The following is a 16575-nucleotide window of genomic DNA, read 5'->3' as shown; positions in this document are numbered from 1 at the left end:
GGCGTCTGTGGAGGGAGGATGGAGAGCACCTGGGGGCAGTGGGGAACAAGCTGCAGTAATCACATATTGATAAACACGGAAGGTTTGGAAGGAGGAGGAAGGTGGGAAGGCGCAGGCTCGTGGAGGGAACTAGTGGGGCAGCAGGAGGTTTATTTTTAATTAAGGAAAACTCCTCAAAAATTAAGGCAAGAGACCTGTTTGGGTTTGTTCCTTTGTTCAGCTCAGCCAAAATCAGTGGAAGGATTCGAGGCTGGAGGTGGCTCAGAGTAAGGAGGTGCAGAGCTCTCTCCGAGGTGAGCAGGAATTTTAAAGGAAAAGAACTTGGCAGCTCCAATCACTTGTAGACAGAGAAAAAAGGAGATTTCCTTAAAATGCTGGCTAAAGGCCACGTGGTACGGAAATCCTGACTTGGACAGGTGAATCCCAAACTGGGAATTCCTTAGATTTCAGCAGATTGCACAAGCAGCAGAAGTGAACCAGGTGTTTTGGGGATTTATTCCTTACAAGTCCCCTGGTAACCCTAATTCCCAGGGGTGGTACCTGCAATAACCAAGCACCTGGTGAGGGAGAATGTGCAGTAACTGCTGGCTGCCCCCCTTGTCCCCTGTGAGAGCCCTGTCATCCCATCTTTCCCTTTCTTAGGTGCTGGATTATATCAAAGATCTCTAGGAATGTAGTTATTTGGGATTTTCCATCCTCCCTGTGTTTTGGTTGGAAAGAGGTGAATCCTTTCCAATCCTGTTAGACAGTGTGATTGGGAAGGCACTGTTTAGCCAGCCTTCAAAAAAAACCCATTTTCATTTCTTCCCGCTTCCATTTCTTCCCATATGGTGGAAGAGGAGCCAGGGAATAATTCCTACTCGAGAAAAAATGATCAGCTTTGCTGGAGGTGCAGCCCTGGCACCTCTGGGGCTGTAAAGGCGTGGTACAAACCTCGGGGTCAGCACCAGCTGTCAGGAATGACTTCAGCCCAGGGACGAAGTTAGGGATGCGAGTGGCTTAATTCCAGTGCGGATGGAGCATCGCTGTCTGTGCTCAGCCCACGTGTGATCTGCAGCAGTTTCTGCTGCCTGAAACCACTAATGAGCTTAAGAACTTCCCTGTTTTCTCAGTGCTTAACGAAAATTAAATCCTTCCCTCCCTCCCGACACAACTCGTCGCGTGCTCGGCCGGTGCTTTCAGGGAGAACAATGGGTGGGCACTGACCCTCCTGAGGTGCCACCTCGGAGCTCTTACGGAATAATTAGGGGATCCTTAACCTTCCCACGAGGTTTAGGGGGTGGTCTTTGCGTTGATAACGTGACGTATCCCAAGACTCGGCCTTGAATTTCAGGCTGTTCCAAACTCCATCTGTCCACTAAGTGAATGTCAATCCAATTTGAGCTTGCGTACGTTTCCAAGGAAACCATGGGAGGCAGTGGGGAGAAGTGGATCGTGGAGGGGCAAAGGGGGAAAGCACAGCAGCAGCACTTTTGACTTTTCACTGCTTAAATATGATTAAAACCCAGTTTGCTGTAATAACCCTGCATAGAGCAGTGCTCGGAGGCCTTGGGGGGTCAGACGGTTCCTCTCAGAGCAGCTTCTGTTGTGTGTAAATGAAACATTAAAATAAGAAAGGGGAAAGTGGTTTCAGGTGCTTCCTCCAAGGTCTCAGTCCAGCTCGTAGAGCTTTGCAGTTTCCCACAGAGATCACAGAATCCCAGAATCACTGAGGTTGGAAAAGCCCTCCCAGACCATCAAGTCCACCCTGTGCCTGATGCCCACCTTGTCCCCCAGCCCAGAGCACTGAGTGCCACATCCAGTCGTTCCTTGGACACCTCCAGGGATGGGGGCTCCACCACCTCCCTGGGCAGCCCCTTCCAATGCTTAAAATCATGGGTTTGAACAGTGAGGTCCTAATTTTCTACGTGTCAGGCTGGAAAACTCGTGGAGCTGTATGAAAACTTGTGCAGTCCCTCAGCTGAGCAAAGCAAGCTGTGAATGGACCCAGAGGAGTCTTTATATGCATATAAAGAAGTGTTTGGGTAAATTTAAGATCAGACTTAGTGCTTGGTTTCTGTTCAGAAGAAATGAGGATTTCCCCCCCTATTTACAGGAATTCACCTTTAATTGAGAGTTTAAATCCTGCAGAAGCCAGGACTGTAAGTGTGCCTGGCTTTCCAGAGAGAAGTGTATTTCTACCTGTTAATACAGCTGTTAAATAAAGTGTTTGTCTTGGTTATTGAAATGAGGAGCGAGGATCTCGCTTCGGAGCTCTAAAATGGGATATTATCTGTCATTTTAGTTTAAAGAATGCTGCTGGCTTCAAATGTTTTACTGTGACAAATAGCTGGAGCTGGAATTCTGGTATCTGGGGATATCCTGCGTGGATACATCATCTCCCTGTGCATTGTAACTGCAATGTGAGGCACAGACTCCCCAGCTCAGAGTTTTTTGCAGCTGTTGTCCGGCATCAGATCCTCTTTGATTCAAATCCCCCCAAGATTTGGACTGGCAGCAGGAAAACTGGCTGTGGGGAGGTGTGTGCTGGGCACGGGCACTGGGAATCGTCCTTGGGCCGAGGCTGCGGGATAACAGGGGGGTTCTGGCTGCTGGGGGGGCTCTGCAGCACGTTCCTGCTTATCAGCTGTTTACCCTTCCACGCTGGGCACAGCCTGGGAAAGCAGAGCTGGCTGCAGCTTGCTTGGATCTTCCAGCAGCTCCTGGAAACTTCCTACCAGTTCCTCCTCTGTTCGCCCGGTAGCTGCGAGCGGCTCCCGCTGCCACTTTGGCTCTGCTTCAGCTGGCAGCTCGTGCAGCTCAGGAATCCCTCTGGGATCGCCTCTCTGGTCACATTTGCTGTGGTCTGGCTTCACATGTTTTCTCCTTGTACCCCTCTCCTCGGAGCCTGAAGCTCCAAACCATTTGCATCTTTTCCTGCGCGGGTGCCTGGGATGTGTGATCGTTCCCTTCCCTGTCCCTCTACTCCACGTGTTGAACATCTCAGCATGCAGTTAATGTTCTCAAATCCTGTAGCTGATAATCAAGGGGGTGATTCTGATTGTTTTTTCTTTCTCCACTAGGCAGTGCTAAGAGTTCCTCAGAAGTTTTGCCCTTTTTTTTTCCTGTTAGGAATGTTCTCCTCAAAGTTGGAGGAAGCACGTGGTGGTGGTGGGAGGGGTGTTGTTGAAGTATCAAAGCATCATTTGTGCAGAACAGCTTCTGTAGCACTTGCAGCAATCTTCTCCCCAGTACTCACCACACCTGGATGTTTTGAAGCCACAGCCTGACTTCCAGGGACCTTCCTGAAAATCCAGTTGGAGGCACCCTTGCCATTTCCGTAAAACTCTTTAAAAGCTTTGTGGTCCCCAGAAGGGAGCTGTAATTAGGCTCCTTTGCCAGGGATCCGATGGTTTATCCTCTGGAGTTCCCACTGGCTCCATGGTGACCTGCACTGATGTGAGAATGGAAGTGTTTTCAACCCCCCCCCCCCAAATTCAGCCTGGAGCTCCAGGGACCGGGTGTGCGGCTCAGTCATTGTTCTTAACCAGTCCTGATTTTTTTTAGTCCGTTTTTCCTCCCAGCTGTACAAGATGGAACAAAATCCAAGCAGTGTGTTGGTGTGCTGGAGCTGATGTGGCCCAGCTGATTGAAGGTGTCCCCTCCCGGCCCTGGCTGTGCGAGCCGGGTGTGTTTAATCGCTGCCTCTCCGAGCAGCCCAGGGCTGTCACGCACGTGTGGGTCCATTAATGCACCTTAATGGGTGGATATAAACCAAATCACTGCCAGCGTGGGCTGCAAACCCTGTCCGGTCTATTTAAAGGTGATATTTGTTGCCACGACTGATCAAACCCGGGGCACGAGCAAACCTGTGTTTAAGTGCACCTCTAATGCTGTGGGGAAGGGATGAAAGAGCTGGGGCAGCTCCTAATGGGAGTTAAATGGGCTCTCCTGGAAGCGCTGTTCCAGTGAGCGGGATTCTCCTTGTCAGAGAGAGTAGAGTGGCTGAATTGCCTGTGTTTGGCTTGTGGTTCCTTGGTGTTTTAACGTGTTACAACATCCAGCTCCTGCCTGAGAGTTTTCTCCCCAGGTTTCTGATGGCAACACCGTGCTGGCTGGTGGTCCCTAGAAATGCTCCTCTGGTTCTGCTCAGGACCTTTGGCAATGCTGAGTCCCTCCACTTCCTGGGCTTAAATTATCCAATTTGATCCAAATTTCAGTGATTCTCTTCTAACACCACCTTAGGAATAAAGGAACTTGTTGTCCTTTGAAGCGTCAGCACCATCCCTTGGACTGACCTCACGCATGAAACCAGCCGAGTTGTGACATTTCCAGTGGAACTTCTTCGCTTACCTTGCGAGTTACTCATTTGTAAATACTGTCTCTGGCACTAATGAGAGGGAGGAAAGGTTTAAAGCAAGTTTAGTTAGGCTTGGCAGTTCTACCTCGGTCATAACCGTGTCACCAGCAGACGTGTGAATATACACTGTAAGCGTGGTGGTGATTGATGCTGCATTTTGTGGAGGAAAAAAAGAATTGTTTATTTTAAAGCCACATCTGGACTTTTATTTCAGAAGTTCCCAACCCATTCTGTGATTCATAGCATGCCAGAATGATTTGGCTTGGAAAGGACTTAAAAATCATCTTTTTCCACCCCCTGCTATGGGCAGGGACACCTCCCACTAGCCCAGGTTGCTCCAAGCCCTGTCCAACCCTTGGACACTTCCAGGGATGGGGCAGCCACAGCTTCTCTGGGCAACCTGTGTCAGGGCCTCCCCACCCTCACAGGAAGGAATTAGATTTTTTTAATTCTGAGTTCAAATCCAGCAAAATTGGCTTCAGATTTAAGCTCTGCTCGGGGTTCAGGGTGGCACTGTGGTTTATGAGACATGGGGGGAAGGAGAGGGTTTGGTTCCAGGGATTCCAGGGGGAATGTGAGAGTTGTGTGAAATCTTTCCTTGACTTGAGTTCTGGGTTGGGATCGAAGCTCTCAAGTGGACAAGTGCTCAGCGTAAGTCGTCCCGTGTCGCCCTTGTCCTCAACTGGGGCCGTGTGGGGTTTTAATTCTGGTGTTTCAAGTGATGGTCAGAAAGTGAGAATAAAGAAGTAGAAAGTCTGTTTTCTTTTGAAATGTCTGTTAAACTTTGAATAGAAAGAGGAATCAAAACCTTTGATGGAGGAAACGTGAAATCCCAGAGAGCTGTTGTGCTGCATGGGCAGCTTGTAACCCAGCTGAGGGCGAAGTGACGTGCCACTGCTTTCAAACCCACAGAGAAGCAGAAGGTATTTCCAGAGGGAAAGCTGGTAGTGCCTGAAGAACTTTGTTCTAAAACTGAAAATAATCCAGATTGCAGTTCTAGTCTGAAAAGGCAGTTCTGGTCAGGGTATTTCAGCTGGGAATGAGTCAGAACACAAGAATCCTTGAAAATATGACGTGAACTTGTTCTTTAACAGAGCCTTGTTTTGCCTGCTTGGGCTTAAGGCTCCTTTAAATTTAAGTCGGGGTTATAAGCACGCATGTTATTTAAATTTTAAAATCCAGGCTGTCCTCTGCACTCCTCTCAGAGATGATAACTCCTGGAGTCCATACCTGGAACTGCAGTGCCAAGGATTAGGACACTAAGGTGGGGCACAGGCAGTTTGGAGGGACACTCTGAGGTGGGGGAAATAAGATGAAGATTATTTAAAGGAAACAAAAAAAGCCATTGAAGTTGCATTTTGAGTCAGAATTCAGGATGATTAGTGGAATGTTATATTGAAGGTATGCCTTGCCCATCCCTGAATTTCCTCTCCCTTAAAGCCACTTTGGAGCTTGTTGAGTAGGAACATGTTGCTTTTGGATCCCGAGACAGTTCCTACTGGGGAGAGAGTGAAGGGAGAGTTTTGTGGGGGGAGATGTACCGGAGAGAGGAGAAGGGAAATCCCGATCCAGGGATAGGATGGCATGGAGAGGAGCTGGCAGGGATGCACCTGCCCTTGGAATTCCCACCGGCAGCACAGTTTGCAGCCACACGTGTCGCACACAGGATCACGGCACAGCCTGAATTATTTAGGCAGAGCAGCTTGGAGGAAGCTCCTAAAGCAGCCATGGAAGGGTGTGAGTGTAATATATAGAAGAGCTTTAATATTTACTATAGAAAAACCTCACACCTTGTTCTTCAAAATAAAGCCCTGGGAATAATCTGTTATTCCGTTTTGTCTGCGGAACAGGAAGGGTGCCAGAGCTATCTGAGCAAAGTGACATGTGATTGATATTTTACCAGACTCAGCCTTCTGCCGCCAAGGAATCCAGTTTGCATTTTGCATGTATGAAAAATCAGATGAGCAGGGCTTGTGTGGGTTATTTTTTTTTATTTTTTTTTTTTAAACCTTGGTTAACTTGGTTGGCAAAGCTGGTGCTCCTTCTGTAAACACGACCACAAAACCTGTCCCGGAATATTTTCGACTTGGTTTTTCAAATTGGGTGTAGGGATCTTTTAGGCTGTTGTTTGTGTAGCTGTCACATGGCAGCTTTACACAGAACCTATTTAAACTTGTAACAGGCGATTCTGTGTGAACGGGTGATGCTTAATATATCCGGTATTTTATAGAATCACAGAATCCTGGAGTGGTTTGGGTGGGAAGGGACCTTAAAGACCATCTCATTCCAACCCCCCTGCCATGGGCAGGGACATCTTCCACTAGCCCAGGTTGCTCCAAGCCCCGTCCAGCCTGGCCTTGGATACTTCCAGGGATGGGGCAGCTGCAGCTTCTCTGGGCAACCTGTGCCAGGGCCTCTTCACCCTCACAGGGAAGGATTTCTTCCCTGTATCCCATCTAATCCTGCTCTGGTCCAGTGGTCAGGGCTGTGGTGATGAGTGAGAGAAACCAGCCCTTTCTGCAGCGTAATGAGCTCTGTATAAACAATTTTCTCCGGAGCGTGTGGATGATGGAGCTTTTGATGGGTCTCCGGAGAAAAATCAGGCTGGACCCAGGGAAGACAAATTGCAGGCTCCAACAGTGACAGATTTTCTGAACATTTGAGATGGAAGTGGTGTTTCCACTCTCGGGACGTGCGCGGTGTTTGGGTAATTCAGCCGGGGATTCCTGATGCTGCTGAGATTTATCCGGATTTCCCAGAGCTCCTGGGAGGCTTCCTCAGTGCAACACATTCCTTAGAGCACTGGGAATTTGTCTCCTGTAAAAGCAGCGGGGAGAAAGGAGCCGATCCTCCAGATACTCGCAGTTGTAGGGCTGTTGTCACAGCGTAAGCCGTTCCAATGGAAGTGGATAGATGGGATTCAAGCAGCCGGGGCTGGGAGCCGTCGGAGCGGTGCCGTGCACGGAGAGGAGGTTGGTGCTGTCGTAACTCTTTGTGTATCACTGAAGTGCCAAATGGATTAGGAGCTTTAAAAGCTTTAATTTCTGTGCTTTTTGGCACCGTCTCCTCGGAACGTGCGTCTCCGTGGTGGAGCTCTGGAGAGGAAATGGGGCTTGAAGGGGTAGTCCCAGACTAGTTCCTTTAATTTCCCTTGCAATCAAGTGCTGGAGAGGGAGAGACAGATGCTGCAGCTGCGTGATTACAGAACGTGCAGCTGTTATCACACTTGCTCCTTTTCCTGCTAATGAGGCATCAACTCTCTCCTGAGTTTGCTGTTTGGGTCGTGGTTTTATTCTAGCAGAAAATTAGAAGTGTTTTTAATTTTTCTTCATCCTGGTCTGCTTTGGGTTCAACAGCTGTCAGAGGCAGTTTTTCAGAACTGTTGGAGGTTTAGTCCAGTTTGAGGAAGGAGTTGCCAAGGGACAAGTTGCCCAGAGAAACTGTGGCTGCCCCATCCCTGGAAGTGTCCAAGGCCAGGTTGGACGGGGCTTGGAGCAACCTGGGCTAGTGGAAAGTGTCCCTGCCCATGGCAGGGGGTCGGAATGGGATGGACTTTAAGGTCCCTTCCTCCCCAAACCATGCTGGGATTGTGTGATAAGGAGGCAGCAATTCCAACTAGCTTGAAAATTCCTGGTGGGCTCTGGATGCAGCTGCTTGGAACTTTAATTTCCCACAGAGTTACACCTCAGTGTCTTCTCAGCATTAATCCAGCTCCTCAGCCACGGTGGTTCTGGCTTCAGCACCTTCACTTTCAATTCTCCACATTATCTTGTGCTTTCCTGGAAACTTGTGGGCACAGGCAGCTTTCCTTTGCTTTGTGCAGCAGTACAAAGGTGGAGAGAGGATGAAGAGCTCTGCCACTCTCCCTTCCCAGCTGGCAGGAGCACAATGCTCGCTGGAAGGAGGCTCGGCAGGGCTCTGATTTGAGGGATGATGCACTTGCCTGTCAGATGGCTGAGTTTTGAGCAGCGTTCAAAAGCTCCGTGGCTGTGTTGTGCTTGGGGGAAGAGAAGGGATTGCTGCATCACAGGTGAGCTGGCAGCAGGAGCATCCCAAAGCAATCCACGCACTGCAGGTAACTGGGGAGGTGTGGAGAGACTTCTGGGGAGTGCAGCATGCTAAGGATGGGTTTTGTTCCGTAGGTGCTGGCAATGAATCCTACAATCCTGGAATGGTTTGGGTGGGAAGGGACCTTAAAGCCCATCCAGTCCCACCCCCTGCCATTGGCAGGGACACCTTCCACCAGCCCTGGTTGCTCCAAGCCCCATCCAACCTGGCCTTGGACACTTCCAGGAATGGGGCAGCCACAACTTCTCTGGGTAAACTGTGCCAGGGCCTCCCCACCCTCACAGGGAAGGATTTCTTCCCAATATCCCATCTAACCCTGTTCTCTGGCAGTGGGAAGCCATTCCCCCTTGTCCTGTCACTCCAGGCCCTTGTCCAAAGCCCCTCTCCATCTTTTCTGTCAGCCCCTTCAGGCCACAGTTTATGTCACCCTGGAGCTTCTCTTCTCCAGGCTGAACAATCCCGATTCTCTTAAATTGCTTCCCTCAATCTCTCCCAGGCTTTTCCTAACTTTAGAGCAGCTGTGGTGTGAACAAAGTCACATCTATAGTGCCCAGTTTTTAATGAATATTCCAACTGATTTGGGCACTAAACCCTCAGGATGTTGTGGTGCCAGGGCGGGTCAGGCTCCTACCTGCGGAAGCCTAAGGAGAATGAGGTGACTGATGCTGGGTTAAGAAAAACCATGGCTATTTATTTTGGGGTTTTCACCTCTGCCAGAGGCTCAGGCTCTCATTAAGGATAACAGAAAATAGGATGAGAGTTGCAAGGAAACCACTGGTCCCTATAGCCCGGGAAGAGCTGTCCTCCCCGGGGCATGGATCTGCAGGATGCCTGGTGTGCCACTGCCAAACCCTGCCCTGCCCGAGCCAGTTTTTAAATTACAGTCCTCTTCCAAACTCCAGAGGTGGTGTGTGCTCAGTTTGGCCTCTTGTGCAAGAAGAATTCCAGTTGTGGAGGAAAATCCGTCTGACTCGATCCTCCTGATTCCCTAATTTCTGATAAGCAAAACACGCACCTGCATCAGTGTTTGCTCCCCACCGAGCTCTCCTGTCGGGGCACCAGCCTCGGGAAATATCCCGTGTTTAACAGGGTGGAAGGACCCAGTCACCCCAAAACACTCCAGGAAGGGCCTGACATCCAGAAAAGCACTGTGCAAACCCCAGTGGGTTTCAATCCCTGAATTTCCCTTAGTTAACACATATATAAGCGAGTCAATTAAAACACATCAAGCTTATTTCAAATAGATAATCTAATTATCAGCTTGATTAAACCATATCAAATGAACAGTTCTTGTAATTCGGGAGCTTTGTTCTAATCACTGCCAAAGCAGTAGGAGCTTTAATTAAACGCCTCAAAAGTGGCAGACCAGTGTCAATTGAGGGGAGTTCCAGCCCAAATCCTGATTCAGGGACAAGCAAACCCCTCCTAGGTGGATGCTGCTCAAAGATCAGCTCTTTGGTGCCAATAAATGGAATTTGACTGTTTTGTAAATACCATTGAAGGCAAGTAATTGTCCTTTTCTGCTGTTTCTGATGCTCAGAGACAGACTTAATTAAATCTATTCCACTATCACTCATTTAGACTGACATTTTTAACATTTATGGGTTGGTATCACCCACTCATATCCTGTCTTAGTGTTGGACCTGCAGCAGCTTCTTATGGGAACGTGTGCTCCTTCGCACCGCAGAATTCTTGAATTCCTTAATTAAAGCTCAGGTTTTGGTTTGCTGGATAACTCGGGAAGCTGGGGCTTCTTTTTCCTGCCGTGAATGTATCTTCGGGACCTCCCTGCCCAACGTGATTTGGTGTTTAATGTCCCCAACTTTTATAAGACACGGCGACAGGAGCAGCGTGCAGCCAGGTCCCAACCTGCACAGGGATTTGCATGGATTTATTTTATTAATGTTGGCAGGTCTCTGTTTAATGGCCCAAGTTTTCTTTCCCCCCCCGAGTGGATGGACTTTCTGTTTTTCTTTTGCCTAATTGTCTCACAAAACAACGCTGGAAGAGCCTGCCTGTATCAACATGCAGGAAATCACAGACTGGGGGTTATTTCTGCTCCGTGCCCTGTACCAGCCTTCAGATTTCGGAAATTTGATGGGAATTTGTGAAGTTTTGGGAACGGCACCAGCGTAAGAGGGAGCTGGGTTGAACAGCTCTGTGCTTTTCCCAGCTGCTGTGGCATTTGCCATCCCCACCTTGCTTTTAATTACTATCATGTTCCACGGCCTGATATTAAACCACATCTAACTAATTGCATCCTGTCTCTTAATTGGCTTAACTGGCCATCACCCAAACAGGCTGTGCTGTATAAAGACAAGCTTCCCCAAATATCCCCTAATTGGCAGTGGGTGCTGTGTGCGGAGCCGGGTCCCTCTCGGCGACATTAATGGCTGTTTTCTCCTGTCCGTTCCCAGGATTGGACATTGATCCTATGACGCATGCCCGGAAGAAACAGCTTTTCCTTCTGAAACACCCAGCTGGTTGTGCTGGCCAGGCCTCGGGCGGCAGGAGGATGGACAGGGCCGGCACGGAGCGCGGGGAGCAGCGGGACGGAGACGCCTCCGAGGCTCCCAGCGGTCCCGGGGGCTTCGTGGGGACTCACAAAGGCAAGAGCCCGCGCGAGGTGCGCAAGACGTACCCGCTGCGCCGGCGCCTGCTCCCCTCGGTCAGCAAAAAGACCTGCAAGGTGCTGCTCACCCGGCTGGAGGATGTGGCCGGGTCTCTGTCCAAGCAGAGCCAGAGCTGTAAAAAAAAGCACCTTCCCAGCTGGATGGATGTTCGGATGTTTTCCGAACAAGTGCAGCCCGTGGGAGCAGGGAAGAGCGATCCGCCCGGGGAGAAGGGCACAGGGACTTACCCAGGGCCGGAGCAGGACCTCGATGCTGCTCCGTCAGAGCCCAGGAAGCGCCGCCTGGCCTCGCTGAACGCGGAGGCCGTGAACAACCTGCTCTTCGAACGGGACGACGGCTTGTTATCCGGCAGGCGCTTCCGCAGGGACTCCGGGAAACCCGCTGGGGACTGTGCCCTGAAGGGCTTGCAGTGCAAAGCTGGGGACAACTGGCCCGCCCTGGAGAAACCGGCTGTGAAAACCGGGAAAGGAAAGAACCGGCCCGAGCCTGGTCAGAAATGCAACAGCTGCGAGCATTCGCTGGACGAGGTCTTTGATGATGGGACAAAGAGGGAGGACGGAGCCGTCTCCTACCATCCCACCCCAAAGAGACTGGCCAGCCTCAACGCCGTGGCCTTCCTCAAGCTGACCCACGAGAAAGACCAGCCCCTGAAGCCGCGGAGTAAATCGGACGGAGAGGGCAAGTCCGAGAACCACTGTTCGAAATCCATGCTCAAATGGGCCAAAGCCGGGAGGAAGAACTGTGTCAAATCCAAGAAGGAAGCGACCAGCTTAAAAATGGACGGGCAGCACGGCTGGCAAGGCCAGGCCCTGGGCACCTTTGGGAAAGGGGAGCAGCGGGACTCCTCCAGGCTCTACGGGACGACAGAGCCCGTCCCTTACGAGTCACTGTCCGGCTCCTACGCAAGCACCGAGGGCTTCTACCACAGACTGCCTTTGCTTATGGGAGGACAAGCTTCCATGAAGCCAGAGTACGGAAGACCCGGAGAGAAATCCCCGACCCCCAAACAGGAGTTTCATCAGCCTTCCTTTCCCGTGCAGCAGTTCCCTCCCTTGCCCGTGCCCGGGAATCACGCGGATTGTGGATGTCTCTACGAATCCTCGGATCTGACCCCGTTGAACGGGTTTTACGTTTATTACGGCCAAAGCGGATACAGTGGCTACTCCCCCTGCTCCGTTTACCCCAAGGACGAGCTGTCGCAGGCCGCCACCTGCGAGGGGCTCCTGGTGTCTCCCGGGGCGCTGCCGTCGGGCGCGCCCCTGCAGCCCCTGCACTGGTGCAGCTCCCCGTACTGCTGCGGGCAGGGAGCGGCGCTGAGCAGCTTCAGCGTCTGCGGAGTGGTGCACGTCCCCGAGGGCCGCGTCGGCAGCGTGACCGCGGGACGGAGCAGCTTCCCCTACAAAATGCCTTTTGCAGCAGGTAAGGTGCCGAGGGGCAGGCGAGTCCCGGGCGGCGTTCCCGGGAGAAAGGAGAGGGCTGGCGGTTCCCTTGGTTTTCCCCCCCCCCCCCCCCGCTCTCGGTGTCTCGTCTCAGAACTCACCTCCCACCTCCCCTTCCCTCGTGTTTAGCCCGGAGGGTTTTTCCCACCGAAAGGTCTCGCCGGTGTGGGAAGCGGAGGATCGGTGAAAGGGTTCGGGCGGCGAGAAGGTGACTCATGGCTTGTCGTGCCGGAGCTGCTGCCGAGCTTTGATGTGTGTAAAGCCAGCGGGGTTCAGTTCCTGCACGCTCCGGGAGGCGCAGCCATCCCGCCGTGCTGCTCCAAGCCGAGGGTCGGAGCACACCGGCCAGAGTTACTCCTGCAACTCCGAAATCTCGCTCTGGGGGCTGAACATCCTCACAGAGCGTGTGAAGAAGCAGGAGCTGTTAAACTCTTACGGTGCCGGCTGGGGGGATGCAGGCTCTTCGGATTCCGTGGATCAGAGCTGGCAGGGCTGCGTAGGGAGTTTCGCTCAGGGGGTCTAAGTGCCGGGCACGCTGTTAGTTTGGGAATTCTTGGTCCCATCTTTGCTCTCAGTGTGTGACAATGAAGCCCTGAAATGAGGAGGGGTGAGGGTGCCCAGTGAGTTGTTACCTGCCCGGCTCTCCTCTGTCCCCCGCCTGCTTGTCAGACTTCCTGCTTTACCTCGGAGCTTTGCCTCTGCTGCTGCTGCTGAAAAATAGCTTTTTAAATATTTAAAAGTGTTGTGTTGTGTGGGGGTTATCAGACACCGGCACTTTGTATAAAGCCATCAGGGTGGACAGTGCTGCGAGCAGCCAGTCTGTAGAGGAGGCTGCTTCTCCAGCTGCTGGGAGTGCCAGCGCCGGATCTTCCCACTAAAACCTCGTGTCCAAGCCAAGAGCTGGCACGACTTACCCACTGAAAACAGATTTTCAGGTAGGTGGATGGCATTTTGGTTCGAGAAAGGCTTTGTCATCCTCCACTGTAGGAAGCCGCTGAAACTCTGGAGCCTTTGGTTGAAGTGTAATTTCCGTTCTCCCGAAATATCCCCGCTCTCGTGGTGCTGCTTCCTACGGCAGCAGCCAGCCAGGGTTCGCTGGTGGCTTCAGAGCTCTTGGAAGTGGAATGCTCACAAGACAAGCAGCTGAGCAGTGTGTTCTGGCCTGACAGTTTCTGTGTAGTGCCCCGAGGTCATACCAGTCTGCTTTGTTCCTCACGCGTCGCACGCTGGTGCCTCTGATTTTGTGCAGCCAGAAGGATGCAGACGGAGTGTTTCCCAGAACTCAGCCCTCCCTGTGGACTGCTGGTTCCTCACAGTGCTGGCAGGGGCAGCAGCAGTGGATTCTTACTGGTGTTTCACCCCACTGCTGTGATTTCCTTCCTGTGAGCAACTTGGATTTAAAATCCTACAACACTGGAATCATTTAGGTTTTGGTTTGTGGATTGGAGCCTATAAGGTCTCTGAAAATACGAACAGGGACTTATGCCTAGGGGTTGATTTTTATATGATTGTGCACCTCTGAAGTATTTTCCTTCCCTAGAGTGGGGTATTTTAGTGAACTAAAGGAGCACTTTGGCTGCAGGAGCAGGCTCCCATCGGAGAGCAGTGGGATGAGGGATCCAGCTTGACGTGCCGTGTGTTACATCTGTCTGATTTGGTGCATTCCAGGTGTTCATGTGGGAATATCAGTGTCTGTGTGGTCCATACTGAGGGATCGGGCTGTGACCTAGGGCAGTGTGGGAGCAGGGTGGTGGGGACGAGGCAGGACAGGCTGTGAGAGCTGCTTTAGGCCCGGTGCCATCGGAGAGGCTGGAAGGGGTGCCAGCGAGAGCAGCTCTGCACCACTGACTGCCCTGACCTTCAGTACACATTCTTGTGAAGCTTCATCCTGCTTTAGCTCAAGCTTAAAAACTGCTTTTTTAAGCAGAATACCTGAGAGGTGATTCCCTGCTCTGTGGTCCTGTGCCTGCCAGCACCCACATCCTGGTGTCCATGCTCTCCAGCGAGTTCCTGTGGCGTTTGCCGCTCAGGGTTGGTGACAGTGACAGTGGTCCATGGCATCCCTGACACAGCTCCATTGCAGCCCCCCAGGGAGGGTCAGTGGGGAGGCAGGAGGCAACAACTTCCCGTCTCTCCGAGGGCTCTCAGCAGTTTTTCGGCTTGACTTGGGATGGATTTCTCCCTTCCCATTTGTAAGCAGCTCCGCAGGGACACGCTCCAATCTGAGGCAAATCCTGGAGCCCGCCCGGAGCTGCCCTTTGGTCACCCCAAAAAAGCACACTCAGGGTTAGGGAACAGAGAGGCGTCACACATGGGTCCAGGAGGCTTTTTCCTGCTGACAGGAGGTAATTCCAATCTGACTGGCTCTTCTGTCGGCTTGGGTTGAGGCTTGTTTGTGACTCCTGAGCGGAGCGAGGTGCTCTGGGATGCTCCGAGAGGCAGCGTCAGCTGAATTCCAACCTGTTGCGGTTCCTGTGTCTGCTGCAGGGACACGGTTTTGCTGAGGGTGCAGCATCTTGCAGTTCTGTTCCACCTTGTTTTCTCTTTCTGGACTTAATTTGGAGAACCGTCTCAATTTTCCCTGATTAGTAGAATTTGGCCTTTTGGAAGGAGCTGGCTGCTGCTGCTACTGCGACTTAATCCTTCCCATCGTTCCCATAAGCCTTTTATTTCTGTTACACATATTGACAGGCTGGAGCTGCTTTGGACACTGGCCAGCCTTGTGTGTATTCCTGGCTGGCGTTCCTTGGGATTCAGCTGGGTTTGTTGTGGTGCAGTGTCATCGGCAGAGCACTGGAGCACGCAGGCTCGGGAATGGCTTTGCTGTTAGGATCCAGTGACAGTGCAAAATGGAATTACAGCGTGGAGAGTCTTTACTGCTGTAATGCAATACGGGGAATTTCGGGGGAACGCAGCTGTGGTTCGGGACGGTCTTGGTTGTGTAGTTGCTTTATGTTTCAGGTGAGATCTGTGTCTCTTTTCTTCCCTTCTGTCAGAAGGCTGCAAGTCTCTGGACCAGCTGAACCTCACAATCCCGGTGGCAGGACACCCCGCCTCTCCTGCCCACCCGCTCTCAGGATGTCCCGTTCCCAGCGTGCCACCGGCTGCAGAGCCCGTCCCTCACCTGCAGACCCCCAACTCTGACCCTCAGACCATGGCCCGAGAATGTCCACAGAGCTCCAAGCCCCCCAGCGGCTCCAAGTCCGGGCTGAGGAACACGCCAGGCTGCCTGCACGCCTCCAACAGCAAAGCGGCGGGAGCGCATTCCCACCCCAAGCAGCAGCGGATCAGCCGGCGCAGGGCGACCAACGGCTGGATCCCCGTGGGCACGGCCTGTGAGAAGGCCGTCTACGTCGTGGTAGGTCTGGAGTGCTGGACCTGAGGGGGCTGGTGCACCCTCAGGGATTGAGGGCACAAAGGCTGGAGGGATCTGGGTCTGGCTTCGGGCTGGAGATGGTCGCCGGGTGCCAGCTGGAATCTCTCGGAGGAATTCCGAGCGGGAGCAGAGCTGCTGCTGGGTTTGTTCTCTTGAGTGCCCCCTGCGTGGCAGGGGTTTGGAAAGGGAGGAGAACCTGCTGCTCCTGTGCTGGGCTCAGCTGGAACGCCGAGCTGCCGGATCCTCCCGGCTCTGGCATGTGCAAGGGTGGCACCTGTGGCACGTGGGAGTCCCTCCTACAGGGATCGTCCTCCTTCCTCCTGGGTAGGGCAAACCTGTCTGAGGAGGTGAGGGATGTTTTACCCTCATTATAAGGGGCAGGCATCAAGGCAGGTGGTTCTCCCTGATTGGGAGAACCTGATTGGGATATTCCTCCCACAGGAATATCCCTGAGCACAGAGGACTGAGGCAGTATCCTGCTCCCAGATGGAATTTTTCCAGCACCCCAAACTCCCTTTTCTTGTAACGTACACAGTGGCACAGCAGGTCACTCCTCCGGGGATTACTTGTCTGTACTTTCCCATTTGTTGTGTTGAGGGGCAGAGTCTGGCTTCTGTAAGATGGGAGATTTCCTGCCAGGGAATTCAATTAACTCCAGCAAAGTCCACTTCAGTTGAGGGAGAAGGCAATATCCTTCATCTTATTAAAACATAAGAGCTT

The 16575-nt window shown here is 52.2% G+C and overlaps 1 protein-coding gene across 1 annotated transcript in view; it reads left to right on the top strand.

Moving 5' to 3' along the window:
- Positions 1–16575, top strand: part of BAHD1 (bromo adjacent homology domain containing 1) — a 31333-nt gene that overhangs the window by 6130 nt on the left and 8628 nt on the right. The window contains exons 2-3 of the mRNA XM_064659981.1: positions 10825–12459; positions 15476–15837. Of these exons, the coding sequence (XP_064516051.1) occupies positions 10842–12459; positions 15476–15837 (1980 nt within the window). The 5' untranslated portion in view covers positions 10825–10841. The remainder of the gene's footprint in view (positions 1–10824; positions 12460–15475; positions 15838–16575) is intronic.

This window comes from Pseudopipra pipra, chromosome 6 (genome assembly GCF_036250125.1).
Source record: "Pseudopipra pipra isolate bDixPip1 chromosome 6, bDixPip1.hap1, whole genome shotgun sequence".
Classification (NCBI taxonomy): Eukaryota; Metazoa; Chordata; class Aves; order Passeriformes; family Pipridae; genus Pseudopipra; species Pseudopipra pipra.
The sequence above is the reverse complement of the archived record's forward strand: the minus strand, read 5'-3'. Positions and strand labels throughout refer to the sequence as shown.